This window comes from Notechis scutatus, chromosome 1 (assembly GCF_049901735.1).
Source record: "Notechis scutatus isolate UNSWTSFEM ecotype Mainland chromosome 1, rNotScu1.2, whole genome shotgun sequence".
Taxonomy (NCBI): domain Eukaryota; kingdom Metazoa; phylum Chordata; class Lepidosauria; order Squamata; family Elapidae; genus Notechis; species Notechis scutatus.
Window position 1 is genome coordinate 40,990,563 of NC_142009.1, and position 17,164 is coordinate 41,007,726.

Below are 17,164 nucleotides of genomic sequence, written 5' to 3' on the forward strand. Positions count from 1 at the left end.
TACTTAAATTTCAGTTGCTCTGAAAAACTTAATCTTTGATCACTGCTTCAATCAAGAAAATGCAATGCACGCAGCAATATACATATAACATGCAGAAAACAGTCATTCTGATAAATGAAACAGCAAAACCCCATAACCTTTTCATCTTCACATAAGTTATAAGAAATCTGCAATAAATGCTAACTTTAATTCAGAGTAACCTGGCTGAAAACCAGGCTAGCACATGCTAGTCAAGAGAATTATAATAATTAAACATGATGCAGGTTTGAAAGAAAAACATACTCATATATTCATTGTACAGCATTATCCATTAGATAGATTTATATAATGCCTTTCATCATAGCATCCAAAATACCAAGTAAGATTTCCCGGTGGTCTCCCATCCAAGCACTTAATCCTGAATCATTTATTTTCAGCAAAATCCTTGATTCATGTCAAAATTAAAATAAGAGAATACATAGGAATGGCTCTAGGAAAAGCAAAGCAGAGCACCAGTTTCTCATAAACAGTTGGAGTAGTCTTCTAATATCTCAAGGCTATTTAACTTTCCCAATATTCACTCCTCTAACATGCTGAGTTACTTGCACATGTTATTATGATCAATCTGAATTTTTTTTTGAAAATACTCTTAATATTAACGTCTTCTTGTTGTGTGTCTGCATATTCTTTTAGTTCCTTCATTTCCCCCCCTCCTTTTCCACTATCTGTTTCTAGTCAGATACAAGAGACTAATGTATGTTATGACCAGTAAGTAATTGCTGGGGGCTATTTTCAACCCAGTGCATGGATTTCTCTACTGCAGTCTAGCATACATTTTTGCAGAATGTGCATGCTGGTTTTTCCCCAAGGCAAATTATGCAGGTACCAAAAACCACTGACATTCGATTATCACAATTCCCTGGTGTATATCCAAGCAATTAGGTGTATATCCAAGCAATTAGGTGTATATCCAAGTAATTAGGGAATAGGTATAGGTTCTCCAGCGGAAAGTTACCTAATACCTCAACTAATTGCCAACGGTCATCAACCTCAGGCGCTAACTACGTAACTGTATCTAGTCTTTATGCGTTATCTAACTAACCTATCTCTAATCTACACGCATTATCTAACCTTCACGGTCTCATCTGCAAGCCTTCTTCTCGAGGTTATGTGTAAATCCAACGTGCGCTGGAAGGAGAAAGCCTCTCTCACCTTTTTCAGGGCGGCCACAAGCAGACCCCGCCACTTGGGTGCATTCTCTTCACTGAAGAACTCGTACTGCAGCGGAGCCGCTTGCATCTTGCCTGCCCCGTCCCGCCCCCTAAGGGGTGGGGGGGAAACGACGGGAATCACTGCCGAGCCCGACGTTGCTCCCGGGCTTGGAGTGAAGGTCGCGGGCAGCGACCAGAACCACCGGAGGAGGATAGAGACAACGGGAGCCGCCAAAGGCGGCAGCGGCAAAACCCAACGTCGGGGGACGGAGGCGACATCCCTTTCCCGGTCACCCGCCGCCCGGCCTGGCCTTGTCTCACTCAGCGCCGGGACTGGCCTGGGACAAGACACCACCGGACATCCTATCTCTCGTCCTGACAGGTCTGAGACTGAAAAAGGTCCGAGGAGAAACCGTCCACGAGAGGAAAATGACGGTTACTCTGGAGAAGAAGGGGCAGGGTCTCAACTGTAGCTTTGAACTCTTGGGATTCTTCCCTTGTCCTGATGGCTATAACCGCCGAGGCATGCGCAGTTAGCGCGAAGGCTGATTGGGCATGCGCACTTCAGGTTCACTCACTCCTTTTTTTTTTTTCCCTCTTCCCGAAGCGTCTTCTTTGGAAGTTCTTCGCTTTGCTTTCCCTTTTCCTCTTCCTCCTCCTCCGAAGTGCGGAAGTGAGACTGTGAGCTAATCATAACCTCTGCTTGGTCTAGGATCGAGAATCGAAAACCGAATGTTTGAGCGAAGCTGTTTTCAGCTTTGGAAAGGGGGTGGGGAGGCAAGATCTGTCCAAGCGCCGCCTGTGGCCTGGAGGACTCATGACTCCTAGTCGGCGTCTGTACTTGAACATTCAAAACAAAACAACGCGGGATAATACTGGATTCCTTCATATAATTGGTTTGACAGTAAACGAACGTTGCGGATTCTGTGGAATTATAGGAAGCTGAAGGAATGTTTTTCCGTGCAGTTACGAAAATGTGTGGCGCTACGTTGGCGGCACAAGAATAACTTTGATATAACTCTTAATAACTTCAGGTTCTCAAATTTCCTTGGAAAAAAACATTTTCTTAGTTTTGAAATATATGCAGTTCAAGAATCAAGTTTAAGTGTGTTTGTGCTTAATCTTGTTTTCCTAAACTGTCTGGAAACTGCCTGATACCATGAACTGCAATAATGTAAAAGTTTCCTTGATCTCTGTAACCCAAAATAAAAAATGTACAGAAATTAAAGTCCTGGATGAGCCTCCAGAGAACGTCTCATAAAAGTGTCCATTCACCTGTTTGAAATTCCAGAAGAATGTCATAAGAAACAAAAGGGCTGTACTGCCTTCCAGGGCTTACAAATGGGAAACAAAGACAAATCTTCTGCTTTTCTTCCCATGCAAGCAGTTTGGAGATAACATTGCCTCTTCTCCCCTGATAGTAATATCACTTAGACTTCTATACCACTTCACAGTCCTCTCTAAGGAGTTTGCAGTCAGCATATTGTCCCCAACAATCTGGGTCCTCATTTTACTGACTTTTCCTCCATAAATTTCTCATTCCAAGGTATTCACAATATCTTGTGACTATTCCATGGATTATGTGTTGTTCTAAAGTTCCAATTAGTCCAATTAGAATAGCAATGGCACTTAGACTTATATACAGCTTTATACTGCTTTACAGCACTCTCTAAGTGGTTTACAGAATCAGCAATTGCCCCCAACAATTTGGGTTCTCATTTTACTCACCTTGGAAGGATGGAAGGGTGAGTCAACCTTAAGCCTGGTGAGATTTGAACTGCCAAATTGTAGGCAGGTGGCTGCAGCAGAAGTAGCTTGCAATGCTGCACTCTAACCACTGGCCACAGAGGCTCCTAATATATATATATATTCCTAGTATTTTGAAAAAAAATTTTTATAGAGAATGGCAGAAATAGCGTTTTTACAGTGCTTCAGAAGACTCTTGATTAGGAAAATTCTACTTCATTTAGCCAGTTTAAACAGATCTTTTTGGAGTTCATCATTTTCACTTTCTACCACCCTGCATAGAGTGGCTGTAAACTTAGTGCTTATTTCTAAATTATGACAATTTGTGAACAAATTACAGGAAAAGGGGATCACGTGTCCTTGGGACACAGCAACAGTCATAAATATGAAACAGTTGCCAAGCAGCTGAATTTTGATCATGTAACTTACGACCACAATTGAACTGAAAACTTAAATGAGACATTTGAGTTTTGCCCCATTTTACAACCTTCCCTGCCACACTTGAGTCACTGCAGTTGATAAGTTAGTAAATGTGGTTGGTCAAATGGCCATTAAATGAATGGCTGTAAGTCAAGGAATACCTGTAGTTATGTTACTGTGGATTTTAATTGTGGTTGAACCAATTTGGTATAGTAATGGCACCAGGTAGAAACTCTTAAGACCATGAATGCTAGTCCTGCCTTAGGCACAAAGGCAGTGGGTGACCTTGGGCCAATCATTCTCTCTCAGCCCTAGGAAGGAGGAAATGACAAACTACTTTTGAAATCTTGCCAAGAAAACTGCAGGGTTGTCCAGGTGATCAGCAGGAATCAACACCAACTTGAACTAATAAAAATGTAGCAATATATGTAGTTTACTTATATCTACAGTACTTTACTGTGCCATTGTGGTTGTTTTGCTATTCTGTAAGCTGATATCAGTCTGCTTAGATTTGATAGGAAATAAAAGCTTTCTTATAGCTGGTCAATAATTACTAGCTTGGCTTTTCAATAAGACTTCTCAACAGGTATTTCTGCAGCAACCTTTCTTCAGAATGTTCAGAATGTTGTAACAATTGCTCATCCCATTACATCAGGGGTCCCCAACCGCCGGTCTTACCGGGCCGCTGGTTGCTGGGCGCCGCCATCTTTTTTTGGTAAAAAAGTGCTTCCGGTGAGCTTTTCCGGGTAGAAAGCTCACCGGAAGCACTTTTTCGTCAAAAAAAGATGGCGGCGCCCAGTTGATGCCAGTACCGGGCCGCGGCGCCCAGCTGATACCGGTACCGGGCCGCGGCGTCAAAAAGGTTGGGGATCCCTGCATTACATTACAAAGCATGTATTACATTACAAAGCATGTATTAAAGAACTGTAAAATTATGATACATTACATAATTTCTTGTCACCTGGTGGATGTCCACATATACAAGTCTTGCTGTGTGTGGCTCTGTACTCAAGAACTTTAAAGTGTTCATTTAAAAAGAGAAGGTTTCACCTCAGATAAAGGGGAATGTGCTCTATGGGTGGAAAGCAAATGAGCATGAAAGGTTGGACTAGAAAAATAAAATTCAGGCCTGTCAAATCGGCAGCCTGCAGACCTGATACGGTCCCTGTAGGCCATACTCACCTTGGCTCCACAATATGTCATGCTCTGGCCAGCAACATGATCGAGTTTGAGACCTGTGGACTAGATTATGATCACTTCCATCCCCGCAGAATACAATTAGCCAGGGCAAGTCATAGGGTGGGAAATCAAAAGCCAAAGGACTCTATGATTAAGAGGACTTCTTTAGACGCTAATATTATTATAAGACGTACTTATGCTGCAATAGTTACTTTGTATTATGCAGTACAATTTAAAGGAAGTTAATTGAGTTATTAAGCTGTCTGAATTTTTTTTCCAATCAAAGCTGATTTCAATAAAAATATTCTTCCTCAATTAGCAAGTGCTTAATTTCATTGGAAAATTACTGCAGATGCTAATCCATATCAACAACAAACATGTTAAAAACTTTATTTTACATTATATACATTAGGAAATATTCATTACCAACAACAATACAGACCATAAATCAGTTTTAATGTACTTTGTTCTTACTTTATCACAGTATAAAGAACATATACAAAAAGGACGTATTTTCTCTAAAACATGGCATCTACATATCCCACTGAAAACAATCAGAATAGTTTTGCTCAAAACTAAAATTCCTGTGATGTGTTATAACCATTTAATTTTGTGAGGTAGTAACTAAAATTCTGGCTAGGTGTTAAGATATTAAGAGAAAAAAAAATGTGACAACAGTAGTAAGGCAAAACATTTCTTTTAAACAAAAGCAAAATTCCTTAAAACAGTTGCTCCACCTAGTATCACTTTTTCTCCAGAACAGGTAGTCAATCTATCACCATATCCTTGATGGCAGTGGGTTGGAAGCATCCTTCTCTTCAGAAAAACATATGTGCATGTTGCATGTTATATATTAGTGCCAAGAAGCTGTTATCTTCTACTAATTATTAATGTACTCCAGTTTCTCTCACAACTGGCCTTTAGAAGTTATAGCTCAGCATCACAAGGAAGGTCATAATTTCATCACTCCTTTTGTTAGGGTGCATATGGGTTGCTGGCTTTCCTGAATCTGAGAGGCTGGTCTACATGTGAGGTTGGGAAAACCAGTTGCAATAAGCATTTCCTTTTTTTTAAAAGAAATGCTTTCCTCTGTTACTGATCTTCTGTTTGAAAACTTTGTTGCTATGTCTGAGGAAGAGCAAAGTTCCTTGAATGTAATTTTAAAACCATTGATTCATATTCCTCACTAAAAGAAAAGCTTCTATCTACACATGAATCCAGCAGGAGCCCTATGGCCCTATCATCCTATAAGAATCAGAGGAACTCTGCAGATCCAACAGGGTACAATGGTAATTCATTAGTGATAGTCAATTTCTTCTTAATAAAGTATACGTTGTTTTAATGCAAGTGCTAATGAATATCTGCAAAGTACTGCATACAGTACTAAGGCCTTTTGCACATGGTTATCTGGATCTAACTCCAAATATTTAGACACTTCCACAGTGTGGAGTGCTTTAAAGTTTTGCATGATATAGTAGCGAGTAAGACTCATCATAATAAAGCTTATATTATCATTGTACACACTTATAATTACACCAAGGTACCACTATTGGATTTATTCCAATTCAAAATAGGTATTTTTTTTTCTCCAACCATAGAAAATAATTAAGAGGATTTTCCTTAAATATAAAAATATAGGTGTTCAATTGGCTGGTTTCACAAAGAGAACTACCTAAATAAACTAAAATTATAAAGCCTAAATTATTTCCACAAATGTACTTTTGTGACTGAATATAATTACATATTAACACTTTGTGCAACCAAAACACCAGTGTACTTGCATAGAACTAAAAAGAAGATTGTAATAGGATTACCGCCTTGATTACAATGTCTAAAAGATAAGATTTATTTATATTAGTAAATTACATAATAAAATACAATAGTGTTATTTAAATGCACTGTGTTTATCAATAGCATCCCATTAGTCCTTAAAATAGTACCCAAACACAATTTTCTGTCCTCAGCAAACTTTACATATCTGTACAAGTAAAATATTTTGTCCATTATCTACAGAAAAATCAAGAGAGGCCTCCATAATACACTTCAACAAAAATACTGCATATATGTACAAACATTACATAATAGTAAATCAAGAGTTCTGCAGAATGTGCTAATCATATGCATATCAGTCGGGCAAGCATTCTTGTTTTCACTCATACATCACAATAAATTACAAAATAACTGTAGTTGGGATCCATTTGCTTTTGTGCAATTGCTGTAAGATGTATTGACGCAGTAGTGTTTCCTTATCTTGTTGCCTTTCAGTAACTGTTCTCATGACCTGCTAAGATGTACAAGTTGCTATTGGCAGTAGGGTTATCTGTTGGTCTACTCTCCAGTACCACAACTCTGGGGAAAAAAGAATGTCCCAAAAACAATAATTTTGGCAAATATATACAACCTTTATGAAAGCCCTTAATTGGGTCTTGCTTTCAGATTGGGGCAGGATGAGGCTTGTGACACAACATTAAGCCAACTGATAATCTTTTTTTCTGGATCTAATCAAGTATGCTTGTTCTCCTTTATCCAACCACACCTTAAATGAGAGAGCAGCTGCCAGGGATTGGTTACTTGCCCAGTGAAATGACTGAATGGCAATAATGCACTAACCAAGTTCCTTCCCTATAAATGATGGAAGGATTTGAGAGTCTCTAAAATCTAATACTTAAAGCTGTCCAGGAGAGAAAGACAAGTAAGAGAATTGGACATAGCAGATCTAGTGATTCTTGCTTCACCTCAGCAAAATAATCAGTTTGGCAGCTACTAATGTAGTGGGTCCCAAGCCCAACAGATAATTTATTCCAAAACTACTCCTTCCTTATATGTTGTGATTGTGATTGATCATACCTGTCAGATCCAAGGAGTCTAAATATTCTTGTACTGTCAGAAATTTCCTGGGTGATCTATTTGAAAAATCAAATATTTAACAGAGTGAAAGTGCATATAACAAATGCTCAATGAATCAAACTTTGCAAACATCTTATTTTGCAATATTAAATAAAATTAACTGAAGTAATATCTAAATTGAATAAATACATACACACATACATATACACAGTGGCTAACTAGCTAGGGCTACCAAATCTAGCAGCAATTTCTGGACATCTACTAGATGGAAACAAAACAGAATAGAAAACCTAAGTCTTTGTACTGGTTGTCTCGACATTGGTAGCCTAGATCTGGCAGCCCTACTTTTAAATATTATTACAGTATTTCAGGGGAACTGAAATTAATTCTATAATACACAAAGTGCTAAGTGACTCAAACTGTACAATTTTACGGTATATGTTATCATTATTAACCCCTTTTCCATATGAGGTGACTAAGGCTAAGGGAGTACTTTAGGGTATTGAGTAAGTTCACAGAAAAGCCATAATTTCTACTGAGATGTTCTACTTAATATCTTGGATTGCTATGATTCTCAGCCATTTCTATGAGGGGAAAGTATTTACAACTACCATATTTTGAAAAATAAACTGAAGTTTTAGCTAATAAGAATACTAAAAATTTTCATTTTGTTTTCAGATTATTTTTCAAGGATTTTTTTTTTTTAGCTTTCAATATTTACCTCATTTGAACGAAAACTCCTGCCTTGCATCCCATGCTTCCAAAAAGCCAAAACGCTATCTTGTAAGCAAACTAGCAGGGAAGAAAACACAAATTAGTTTTTTTGTGACTGGGTTCTAAAAAAACACTTTCCTACTTAAACTGTTTTGATTCCATACACAATTTAAAGAATGAAGGACTGAAGTTTAGGTTGCAAGAAATTTTCATTTTTTTCTTATGTTATATGTGACAAACTTGTTTCCTTTCAGTATTCTGAACCTTCCATGTATTATCTGAAGTTGGATGGGCAGAATGCTATAAAGCAAATGCTATTTTAGGATTATATTATCAGAAACACTAAGTCCAGATCATGGACAGTAATTATCTCACTACATTCTATCTTGATCAAGGCCTCACTTAAGATATTGTGTCCCTGAAGCCAGCATGGAGAACTACCAAGATGGTCTGGGGACATGAAACCAAGTTTTCTGAGGAATAGTTAAAGGAACTAATTAATTTTAACTGGCAAAAGAGAAGATTGAGAGGAGATGCAACAGTCATTTTCAGATATCATATAGTGGAGAGAGTCAATTTCTTTTCTGTCACCCGGGAGGGAAGGACCAGAACCAATGAATGAATTTGAAATTCATTCAAATTACATGGAAATAAAAGTCAGGTAAGATATTAGCAGTAGCAATTAGACTTATATACCGCTCCATAGCATTTTACAGCACTCTCTGTTAGCATATTTCCCCAACATTCTGGGGTTTTAGTTTACCGACCTTGGAAGGATGAGTCAACCTTGATTCCATTGGAATCGAACTCCAGACTGTGGATAGAGTTAGCCTGCAATACCACATTCTAATCACTGTAAGATGTGCGGGATGCCTTAAGGAGCATGAAAGGCCTCATGTATCTTTTAATTATCTTGACTTCCAGGGATATTAAAACTTTAGAGCTTCATAAAGAATAATCCAATGAACGTTTATAGTCAAACATTTTTAGTTTTTCCTTGACTATGTTTTGGAAGGATACCATTGTCCTAATTTTGTATCTGTTTTTAACAATGTATGAAATGGCTTGCCATTAGAGACATTAAAAATTGTGCATAATGAGCATCTTTCTACCTTCAAATTTTCATCTATATAATGCAAATTTTCATTATATAATATAGTGAAATATTAGAATAGTTAGCTGACTAAATGCTACTCACCTATAGATTCAATTTGGAAATCAAAGGTGAGTTCGGAGGACAGTTTTCGACTAGATTTTAATCTGCCTTGCAAATTTACAATTTTTATACAGCCTGAAAAAGTAAAAACATTTATGACTCAGCAACATTTCAAAGTGTATCTTATCCAAATATTTATATATGGACCATAGTTGTCACTTACAATCTAAGCAGACTAAAATGGTATCTCTCTCCAGTTGTGTTACATGTACAACACTTGTCTGTGTAGTATCTATAACAAAAGAACTCAGTTAACATTTTTAATATAAATATCAAGAAAAATATTATGTAGTTAAGCTATATCAACATCCTAATTGTGTGTTTGTGTGTATTAGTTTTACAGGATAATTTTTCTTCTTAAAAAAACATACTCATGCTACCTGCTGATTAGTTTGTAAATAAGATAAATTTAAAAAGGTGTTGAGATGCAAGCTATCTTTTAAAGTGGAGGAATAGGAAATAGCTCAAGAATCATACTTTCCTCCAGCAAACCTAAATAATACTAGGATATGGGGTTCCAATTAGGAAGCCCATGCTTTCCCTAAAAATGACTAAAATGGAGTATTTCCTATTTTATTTTGCTGAAAGAACAAGATGGTTCCTCCCTCCCACCAAGCATGAAGGACAAAGCAAGAAATGATATCCTTAATATGAAGATAATGCTAAACAACAAAGAAGACAGAATTAAAGACAATGAGAGGGGGGTCTGATAAATTCCCTTTGACCCTTGGATTAGAAGCGCCCAATGTCTTCCACAAAGGCAAAGAACAGATAAGAACAAATAAGTTCCCTCTCAGGGTACAACTCTGATCAGAACTATTTTCACAATATTCAGTGCCTGGAGGAAAAAACCCCGCCCCCAGCCAAATACTATTTGTCCAGTGAAAAGACACCGAGTGAGCCAAATAGAGAGTCAAGCCAAAGAGCACCAATGACTCCAACATATATGTAGTTTAACCATTAAACCATCTTGGAATGGAAATGTTATAAACCTAGAATCTGAAAGTACAGAAATAAAAAAAAAAACTAAAGCACAGAAATCCAGGAAATAGTACAGAATCCATTAGTGTAGAATTTATGGAATTATCACAGGAAATAACAAACCTGTTTCTGTAAACCATGAAGAGGTAGAATTTGGATTGATAGTTTCAAATTTCACTACTTGGTTGAAATCTCTCCCTTTAGTTACACCAACACAAACCAAAGGGAATTCCTGTTCAGGCACTACAAGCATTTCAAACAACCTCAGAGGACATGGTACAGGAAAGTCTATGTGCTAAATCAAGAAATATGTTAGTTGCACAGTAATTATCAAAGTAGAATATTATTAAATTATTTCAACAATTTATTACAATAAAATAGGCTTTCATTCTGTTAAAGTTTTTTTTAGTAAATTCAATCCTCCTTTATGAAATAGATCAATAGGTAATATTCTAAAAATAAAGTCTTAAAGGAGATTGTGGTTTTGTTGTTAAAACAAAATGTCAATTATAATCCTTTGAGGTATCTGAGTGGTAACTTTGAATTTTTAATTATATCTCAAGTCTATGGACAGTGCAAATGTGGAAGCACAGTTGAATCCATGCTAAAAAATCCATGCTTCCTAAATGTGGATTCCTACCAAGCAGGGAAAAGGTGGAAGAGCAACAGTCTTCCCTACATGCCACTTTGGAAATTGTCCTGTGCCAGTGACAATCCTGGAAGAATATTTTTCTCTTTTGGACAACACGTTGGAAAAATTTAGTTTTATATCCAAGATAATTTTTCAACACTCCCCAGAAAATTATCCATCCACTTTGCTAGCCATCAAATCCACTCCCCCCCAAAAAAAACACTGATATAGCTCCAGGATCTTTATTCAGGCTGAATTGCTGTGAAGATGTTTTAACCTCATCTTTGTTAATAATATTGCAACAACTGCTGCTGTTACTACTAGTAATGATCTCTCTCTCTCTCCTCCCCCCTTCTTTATTCTTAGAATTAAATTATTTTAAAGGGAACCTACCTTGATTAACATGAATTTCTGCATTGGTTCAACCCATTCTAGTAGAATAATACTAGACTGTAGTGCCCCAGAAAGGTATTTATGTCCTGTATAAGGATTCCTCACTGGAAAAAAAAAGAGAACAGTCTCCTTAGTGGAGGGTTTCTTAAATCTTTTGCAATCCCTTTACTGTAATTTTAATCTAGAATAGAATAGAATAGAATAGAATAGAATAGAATAGAATAGAATAGAATAGAATAGAATAGAATAGAATAGAATAGAATTCTTTATTGGCCAAGTGTGGTTGGACACACAAGGAATTTGTCTTGGTGCAAATACTCTCAGTATACATAAGAGAAAAGATACATTCGTCAAGAATCATAAGGTATAACACTTAATGATAGTCATAGGGTACAATAAACAATCAAATCATACTAGGAAACAGTCAATATAAATCGTAAGGATACAAGCGACAAAGTTACAGTCATACAGTCACAAGTGGGAGGGGATGGGTGATAAGGAGTGATGAGATTAACAGTAATAGTAATGCAGACTTTGCAATAGTTGAACAGTGTTGAGGGAATTATTTGTTTAACAGAGTGATGGCTTTCAGGGAAAAAAAACTGATCTTGTGTCTAATCTAGTCTACACAACTGCTCTAAAAATCCAAACACCAAAATAAACAGAAATGACCAATGAAAACAATACAATGAAAGTTTGAGGAAGGTGGATTCATTGTAAAAGTGTACAACTAAAGGGATTTTCACATCTTCCTTGGACTCTGTCTTCACCTTCCCAAGGGAGGTAAACGTCAGTTTAGGAAATCCTGCCTTAGAGTAAAGCATGGACAATGTATAAATTCTATATTATGCAACACTAGAGAAGTGGGTATCTGCATATAAAGCTAACATGAATGTTGTTATTCTCTAGCTGTAGTCTTATTAGACATGAAAATAGTGTAAAAGGGTCATAAAACGATCACAATTTATTTTCTATTTCTATTGTGAAAATCATACTTTTGAAAAAAATGACTAGGTAGGGATGAATATTTTCCTTCCTTGTCTGCTATGACAATTATGGAATATATAGAAAAATATACAGGAAGATGTACACATGTGCTATAGCAGTGTATGTTAAGGATAGTGGGATAAAGCCCTATTGCACAATTCTAAATTTCCCAGGTAAACTCAGAACCAAAAGATCCTAGTCCTACAAATTTTTACATCTCAGAAAATTTTATTTTGCACCCTGTTCTACAAAATGTTTCTTCACAGCATGGTGTAGGTGCATCATCAAATTACAACAGAGACATTAAAATAGATATTAAATGTAAAATCCAAGCCAATCATTACACAGTCGTATATTACAAAAAAGACACACACTGAAATGAAAAGGTATCCTTACTTACCCACACAACATTTTTGACACCATTTGGTATCTGGGATTTTTGTAGACACTGCAAACTTCCTAGAATGCATAAAGAACAATGGAAATTAGTATCATACCTTCCTCCAGATATGATCCTACTACTTGAGTCTTGATTTTGCTCCAAATCAATAGAGTGGTAGGAAGGTACAGTTAATTGTAACAGTGTACTACACAAATAAAGCAGGTTAATTCTACCCTGTAAAATATTAAACCACCAGCCCCAATATTAAAGACTTAAAGCCCCAATCTTATAGGGCTACAGAGAAACTTAAGAAAACCTCAACTGAACATTATATGAAGAAAGAATCTAAATGCCATTCCTTGTGCTGTAATTGATCTGGCCTCCTTCCTGTGCAATCCTTAAGAGTTGTTTTTTCCAACCTGGCGGCTGGGGAATTCTGGGAGTTAAAGTTTACATATCTGAAACTTGATGAGCTTAGGAAATAGGCCTTAAGAGAACAATGTGCCCTCAATTTTTTAAAATTAAATCCTTTTTAAGATGTTCCTTTTGAAACTCAGAGTTCCATGTCAATAAAAGACAAAATTCTCCTTTTTTTCTTGTTAGAGCCTTGGTGGCACAGTGGTTTGAATGCAGGACTGCAGGCTAACTTACTGCTCACTCCAGGAGTTTGATTCTGAATGGTTCAAGGTTGACTCAGCTTTCCATCCTTCCAAGGTCGGTAAAATGAGGACCCAGATTGTTGGGAGCAATATGCTGACTCTGTAAACTGCTCAGAGAGAGCTGGAAAGCACTGTGAAGCAGTATATAAGTCTAAGTGCTATTGCTATTATTCCCTAAACCACTCTGCTGCCTAAGTTACAGCCCAATACATTCAGGAAATTATCTTAAAGTTTGGAACATTTTTAGAGGATAAGGAAGAGGAAATTCCAACTTTTTCAGTCCACTTTCACTGCCTGTTTAAATGAAATTTTAAAAAAATACAATAAATTGTTCTCATCTACAAACATTTGTGAGCCATTTTGGGGACTCCATTTAAAAACAACAACATACAATCCAAAACAAGCAATATATTTATTTACCTGGGAAGTATTCTGTCAGGTAGTTTATGTGCTGGTATAGCCACTGGTAACTTCTGCATTTGCCGTGCATAGTCAAATAATCCTGGCAAATTATGAGAATAAAGCTGAGAAGCTTTACCTATAAATAAAAAGGTAAATATAATTACTTTACAAACCAATGTACTAATATTTATAAAGTAATTTTTTTTAATGAAATGTCCTACCAGATATTGATAGCAAGCAATTGTTCATTACATATAACCATGTGCATCGTCGGGGAAATAGCTGATAAAAGGAAGAGAAATAATTTTGAATGTGATCAGATAGATAATATACTTGATATAGTAAACTAATTATTAGACATCCTGTCTTACACTTGCTTAGTGCACATATTTTCTTGGTTGTTTATTAAACCTATTTAATATATGGTTCCAATAAATAATAAGTGTAAAAAGTGTAAAGTTAAATAATTGTGGTTGATTTGTTGCTAGATAGCCTATAGAACCTCCAGAAATGCCATATGGTATAAACCTTCAGAAATGCCATAAGGCTTGAGGTAATTGTACCCTCTTTGTGTTTAACAAAGTTGAGGGTAGCCCAGATCAAGGAAGTCTTTTCTTCAAAACAGTTCATGCCAAGGAGAGTCCCATCAATTTGTATAAGATAAGATCCTCTAAGAAGAAACTGTCAGCTGGCATTCATCTGCTATTCAGCAATCATGCTCAGTATGATGAAGTTCTTAATTTTGTTGCTACTGATGGGTCACCCAAAGTGTCTTATGCTTTAACTCACCCATTTAAGATGGAAATAAGGCATTATCATTTACCTTCAATAATACTTGCTGTATCATTGTCCCATGACCTGGATTGAGATGTTATAAAACCAGTGATATAGTCTCTGATGAGACCACAAATTCTGAGTAGGGAGATGGGTGGCATTTTAGCACTTTTTCCTTAAAACAATTCCCTTAACCATTATCCAAAACTGTAATCTATATTCTGGATACTTTTTCATATTTCCACATTGTTTTATTTTTTTCTATTTTGGGTAAATCCAATACTTTACTTCAGGGCTGTCAAACTCCTGGCCCATGGGCCAGATGCATCATGCACTGGCCATGCCCATGCCCGGTTTAACAAAGGGGAAAAAAGTCCTGATACGTCACGTGACGCTGTCGTGATGATGTGAGTTTGACACCCCTGCTTTACATAGACATCCGTTTCTTTTTCTGGATATTAAAAAATCTATTTTATTTAGATCAATTAATAGCTAGCATCTCATAGATCACATGTAGAAATACAGACATTTAATGAGATATAACTATCTCCATATAGATCAGGGCTGTCAAACTCGCGGCCCACGGGCGGATGTGTCCCGCACTGGCCATGCCCATGCCCAGTTTAGTGAAGAGGAAAAAAGTCCCAATATGTCACGATGACGCCGTAATGTAAGTTTGATGACTCTGATATAGATAGATAGATAGATAGATAGATAGATAGATAGATAGATAGATAGATAGATAGATAGAGATAGATAGAGCTATCTTTATATCTGAAAAATCGGAGTAATTTACATTCTTTTTAAAAGTATTTTGGAAGTCAGTGTACTCCATCTAGTAATAATTGTAGCTGTTAAATATCTACCCCCAAACTTGACAATTTTCAGCCTTAAAAATAAAGATCTGATCTCTTGGTAATTAACAGAAAAATGCTTTAGGATACATTGAGAAAATTATTCACTACTACATTTGAAAACCAAAATCTGAATACAAACCTGTTCCATTGATGTTTCATGAAGCTCATTAAGATTTAAGGTATAAATACCTTCCTCAGCACCAAATATTAAGTACTGATCTACAAAGAAATGCAGGTACTTAACAAAGGTTTTCATTTATCACACAAAAGTCTCTCAAAGCAATACCCATACATTTAAAATAGCATAGATTAAAATATACTACTTAAACATAGGGCAGATATATGAACGAATCCCTTTTTAAACAAGTGATTCAAAATATCTTGAGTTACATGGTAAGGAATTACAGGTTACCCCATGCATGGTTGGAAAATCCATGCTGAAACAAAGCAGATTTGGTTAGTGCCTGAAAGCCATTTTCTTTCATTGATTTGCATTGCTTAATGGAACTATACCATCATTATTTATTAATTTAATAAATAAATTTAAAAAACCCCATCATTATTTATTAATTTTTGGGTGTATATTAAGAGCCAACTGTTTGGAAATCTGAAACAGCCCTACCTCCCAATGTAAGGGAGGTGGATTATTTCAAAATGTGATAAATAAAGTATTTCTAATTTTTAAATATTAGTTGGCAAAGGGCCAAAAGTCTATATTTTGCCCTGGGTCTATTCGGTTACAAGTTTGAGTAGAGGTTACAGTTTTTCCTCCAGGTCAATGCTAACCTGGTATTTCTAAGACTTTATCTGTGGCAAATTTAACATTTTTGCAAACTTTTCATCTCAGTGCCACTCAGCATTTATAGGGAGCATAAGTTTATAAGGAGAAGCTTTCTTTTCTTTTTGATGGCTCCATCCTCAAGTTCTGTCTGCAGAAACAAAGAAAGCTCAAGTTTTTCTAATTAGAAAAACTGGTCCATGCTTCATTCCTTATCATATGATAATGAATCCATGGTTGATTTTCAACATCCAATGTTGTTCTCACTTAGAGATGGAAGATTCCATCCTGTTTTGCATATATCAGCTCTCAACAGAAAATTATTCTGGTTTAGATTTTCTGTTGAGAGCTGATATATGCAAAACAGGATGGAATCTTCCATCTCTAAGTGAGAACAACATTGGATACTTAGTTTTAAGATTATTTTTCATTTGATGTGAAGCATACAGCAATAGGGTAATTTCCCCTATTGTCCAAGAAAGGTTTCTATCTTTAGATTTGGCAATGCTAAACCATACTGTTTCATTATGTGAAATAGCATTCTCATGAAGGATGAAGACTGGTGTGCCAGCCTCATTACAGGTAGCTGACCCTGAAATCTTTCTTCCTAAGAAGGAAGAACGTAGCTACATATGCAGAAGAACAAGATGACAATATGGCAAACTGGCCTGTACTATTTTCAGACCGTGTGTGTGTTTGCGCGTGCGTGTGTGTTTGCAGGAAGCTTGTTGCAAGTAAAAGATAACAAAGAGATCATATGAGCTAAGCTAGAACCAATATCTGAAATACAATTTTAATAGAATAACAGAATTGGAAGTGACTTTAGAGGTCTTCTAGTCCAACCCACTGCTCAAGCAGAAATTTATAGCATTTCAGACAAATGGTTGATCAATCTCTTCTTAAAAACTTCCAGTGTTAAAACGTCCACAACTTCGGAAGACAAGTCTGATTAATTGTTCTAATTGTCAGGAAGTTTCTCCTTAGTTTAGGTTTTTCTCTCCTCGATTA

The 17,164-nt window shown here is 36.4% G+C and overlaps 2 protein-coding genes across 6 annotated transcripts in view; both read right to left on the reverse strand.

Moving 5' to 3' along the window:
* The window catches only part of SOS1 (SOS Ras/Rac guanine nucleotide exchange factor 1), a 44,701-nt gene extending 42,855 nt beyond the window's left edge, over positions 1 to 1,846 (reverse strand). Inside the window, exon 1 of the mRNA XM_087961648.1 lies at positions 1,192 to 1,846. Coding sequence (XP_087817774.1) covers positions 1,192 to 1,278 — 87 coding nt within the window. The 5' untranslated portion in view covers positions 1,279 to 1,846. The remainder of the gene's footprint in view (positions 1 to 1,191) is intronic.
* Positions 1,847 to 4,900: 3,054 nt separating this feature from the next.
* The window catches only part of MAP4K3 (mitogen-activated protein kinase kinase kinase kinase 3), a 59,847-nt gene continuing 47,583 nt past the window's right edge, over positions 4,901 to 17,164 (reverse strand). For all 5 annotated transcript variants that reach the window (XM_026684317.2, XM_026684309.2, XM_087961767.1 and 2 more), the window contains 11 exons: positions 15,518 to 15,597; positions 13,969 to 14,029; positions 13,766 to 13,883; positions 12,705 to 12,763; positions 11,318 to 11,421; positions 10,417 to 10,588; positions 9,476 to 9,544; positions 9,295 to 9,387; positions 8,104 to 8,174; positions 7,383 to 7,438; positions 4,901 to 6,884 (listed from right to left, as the gene is read on the reverse strand). In XM_026684317.2, the coding sequence (XP_026540102.2) occupies positions 6,797 to 6,884; positions 7,383 to 7,438; positions 8,104 to 8,174; positions 9,295 to 9,387; positions 9,476 to 9,544; positions 10,417 to 10,588; positions 11,318 to 11,421; positions 12,705 to 12,763; positions 13,766 to 13,883; positions 13,969 to 14,029; positions 15,518 to 15,597 (971 nt within the window). In that variant the 3' untranslated portion in view covers positions 4,901 to 6,796. The remainder of the gene's footprint in view (positions 6,885 to 7,382; positions 7,439 to 8,103; positions 8,175 to 9,294; positions 9,388 to 9,475; positions 9,545 to 10,416; positions 10,589 to 11,317; positions 11,422 to 12,704; positions 12,764 to 13,765; positions 13,884 to 13,968; positions 14,030 to 15,517; positions 15,598 to 17,164) is intronic.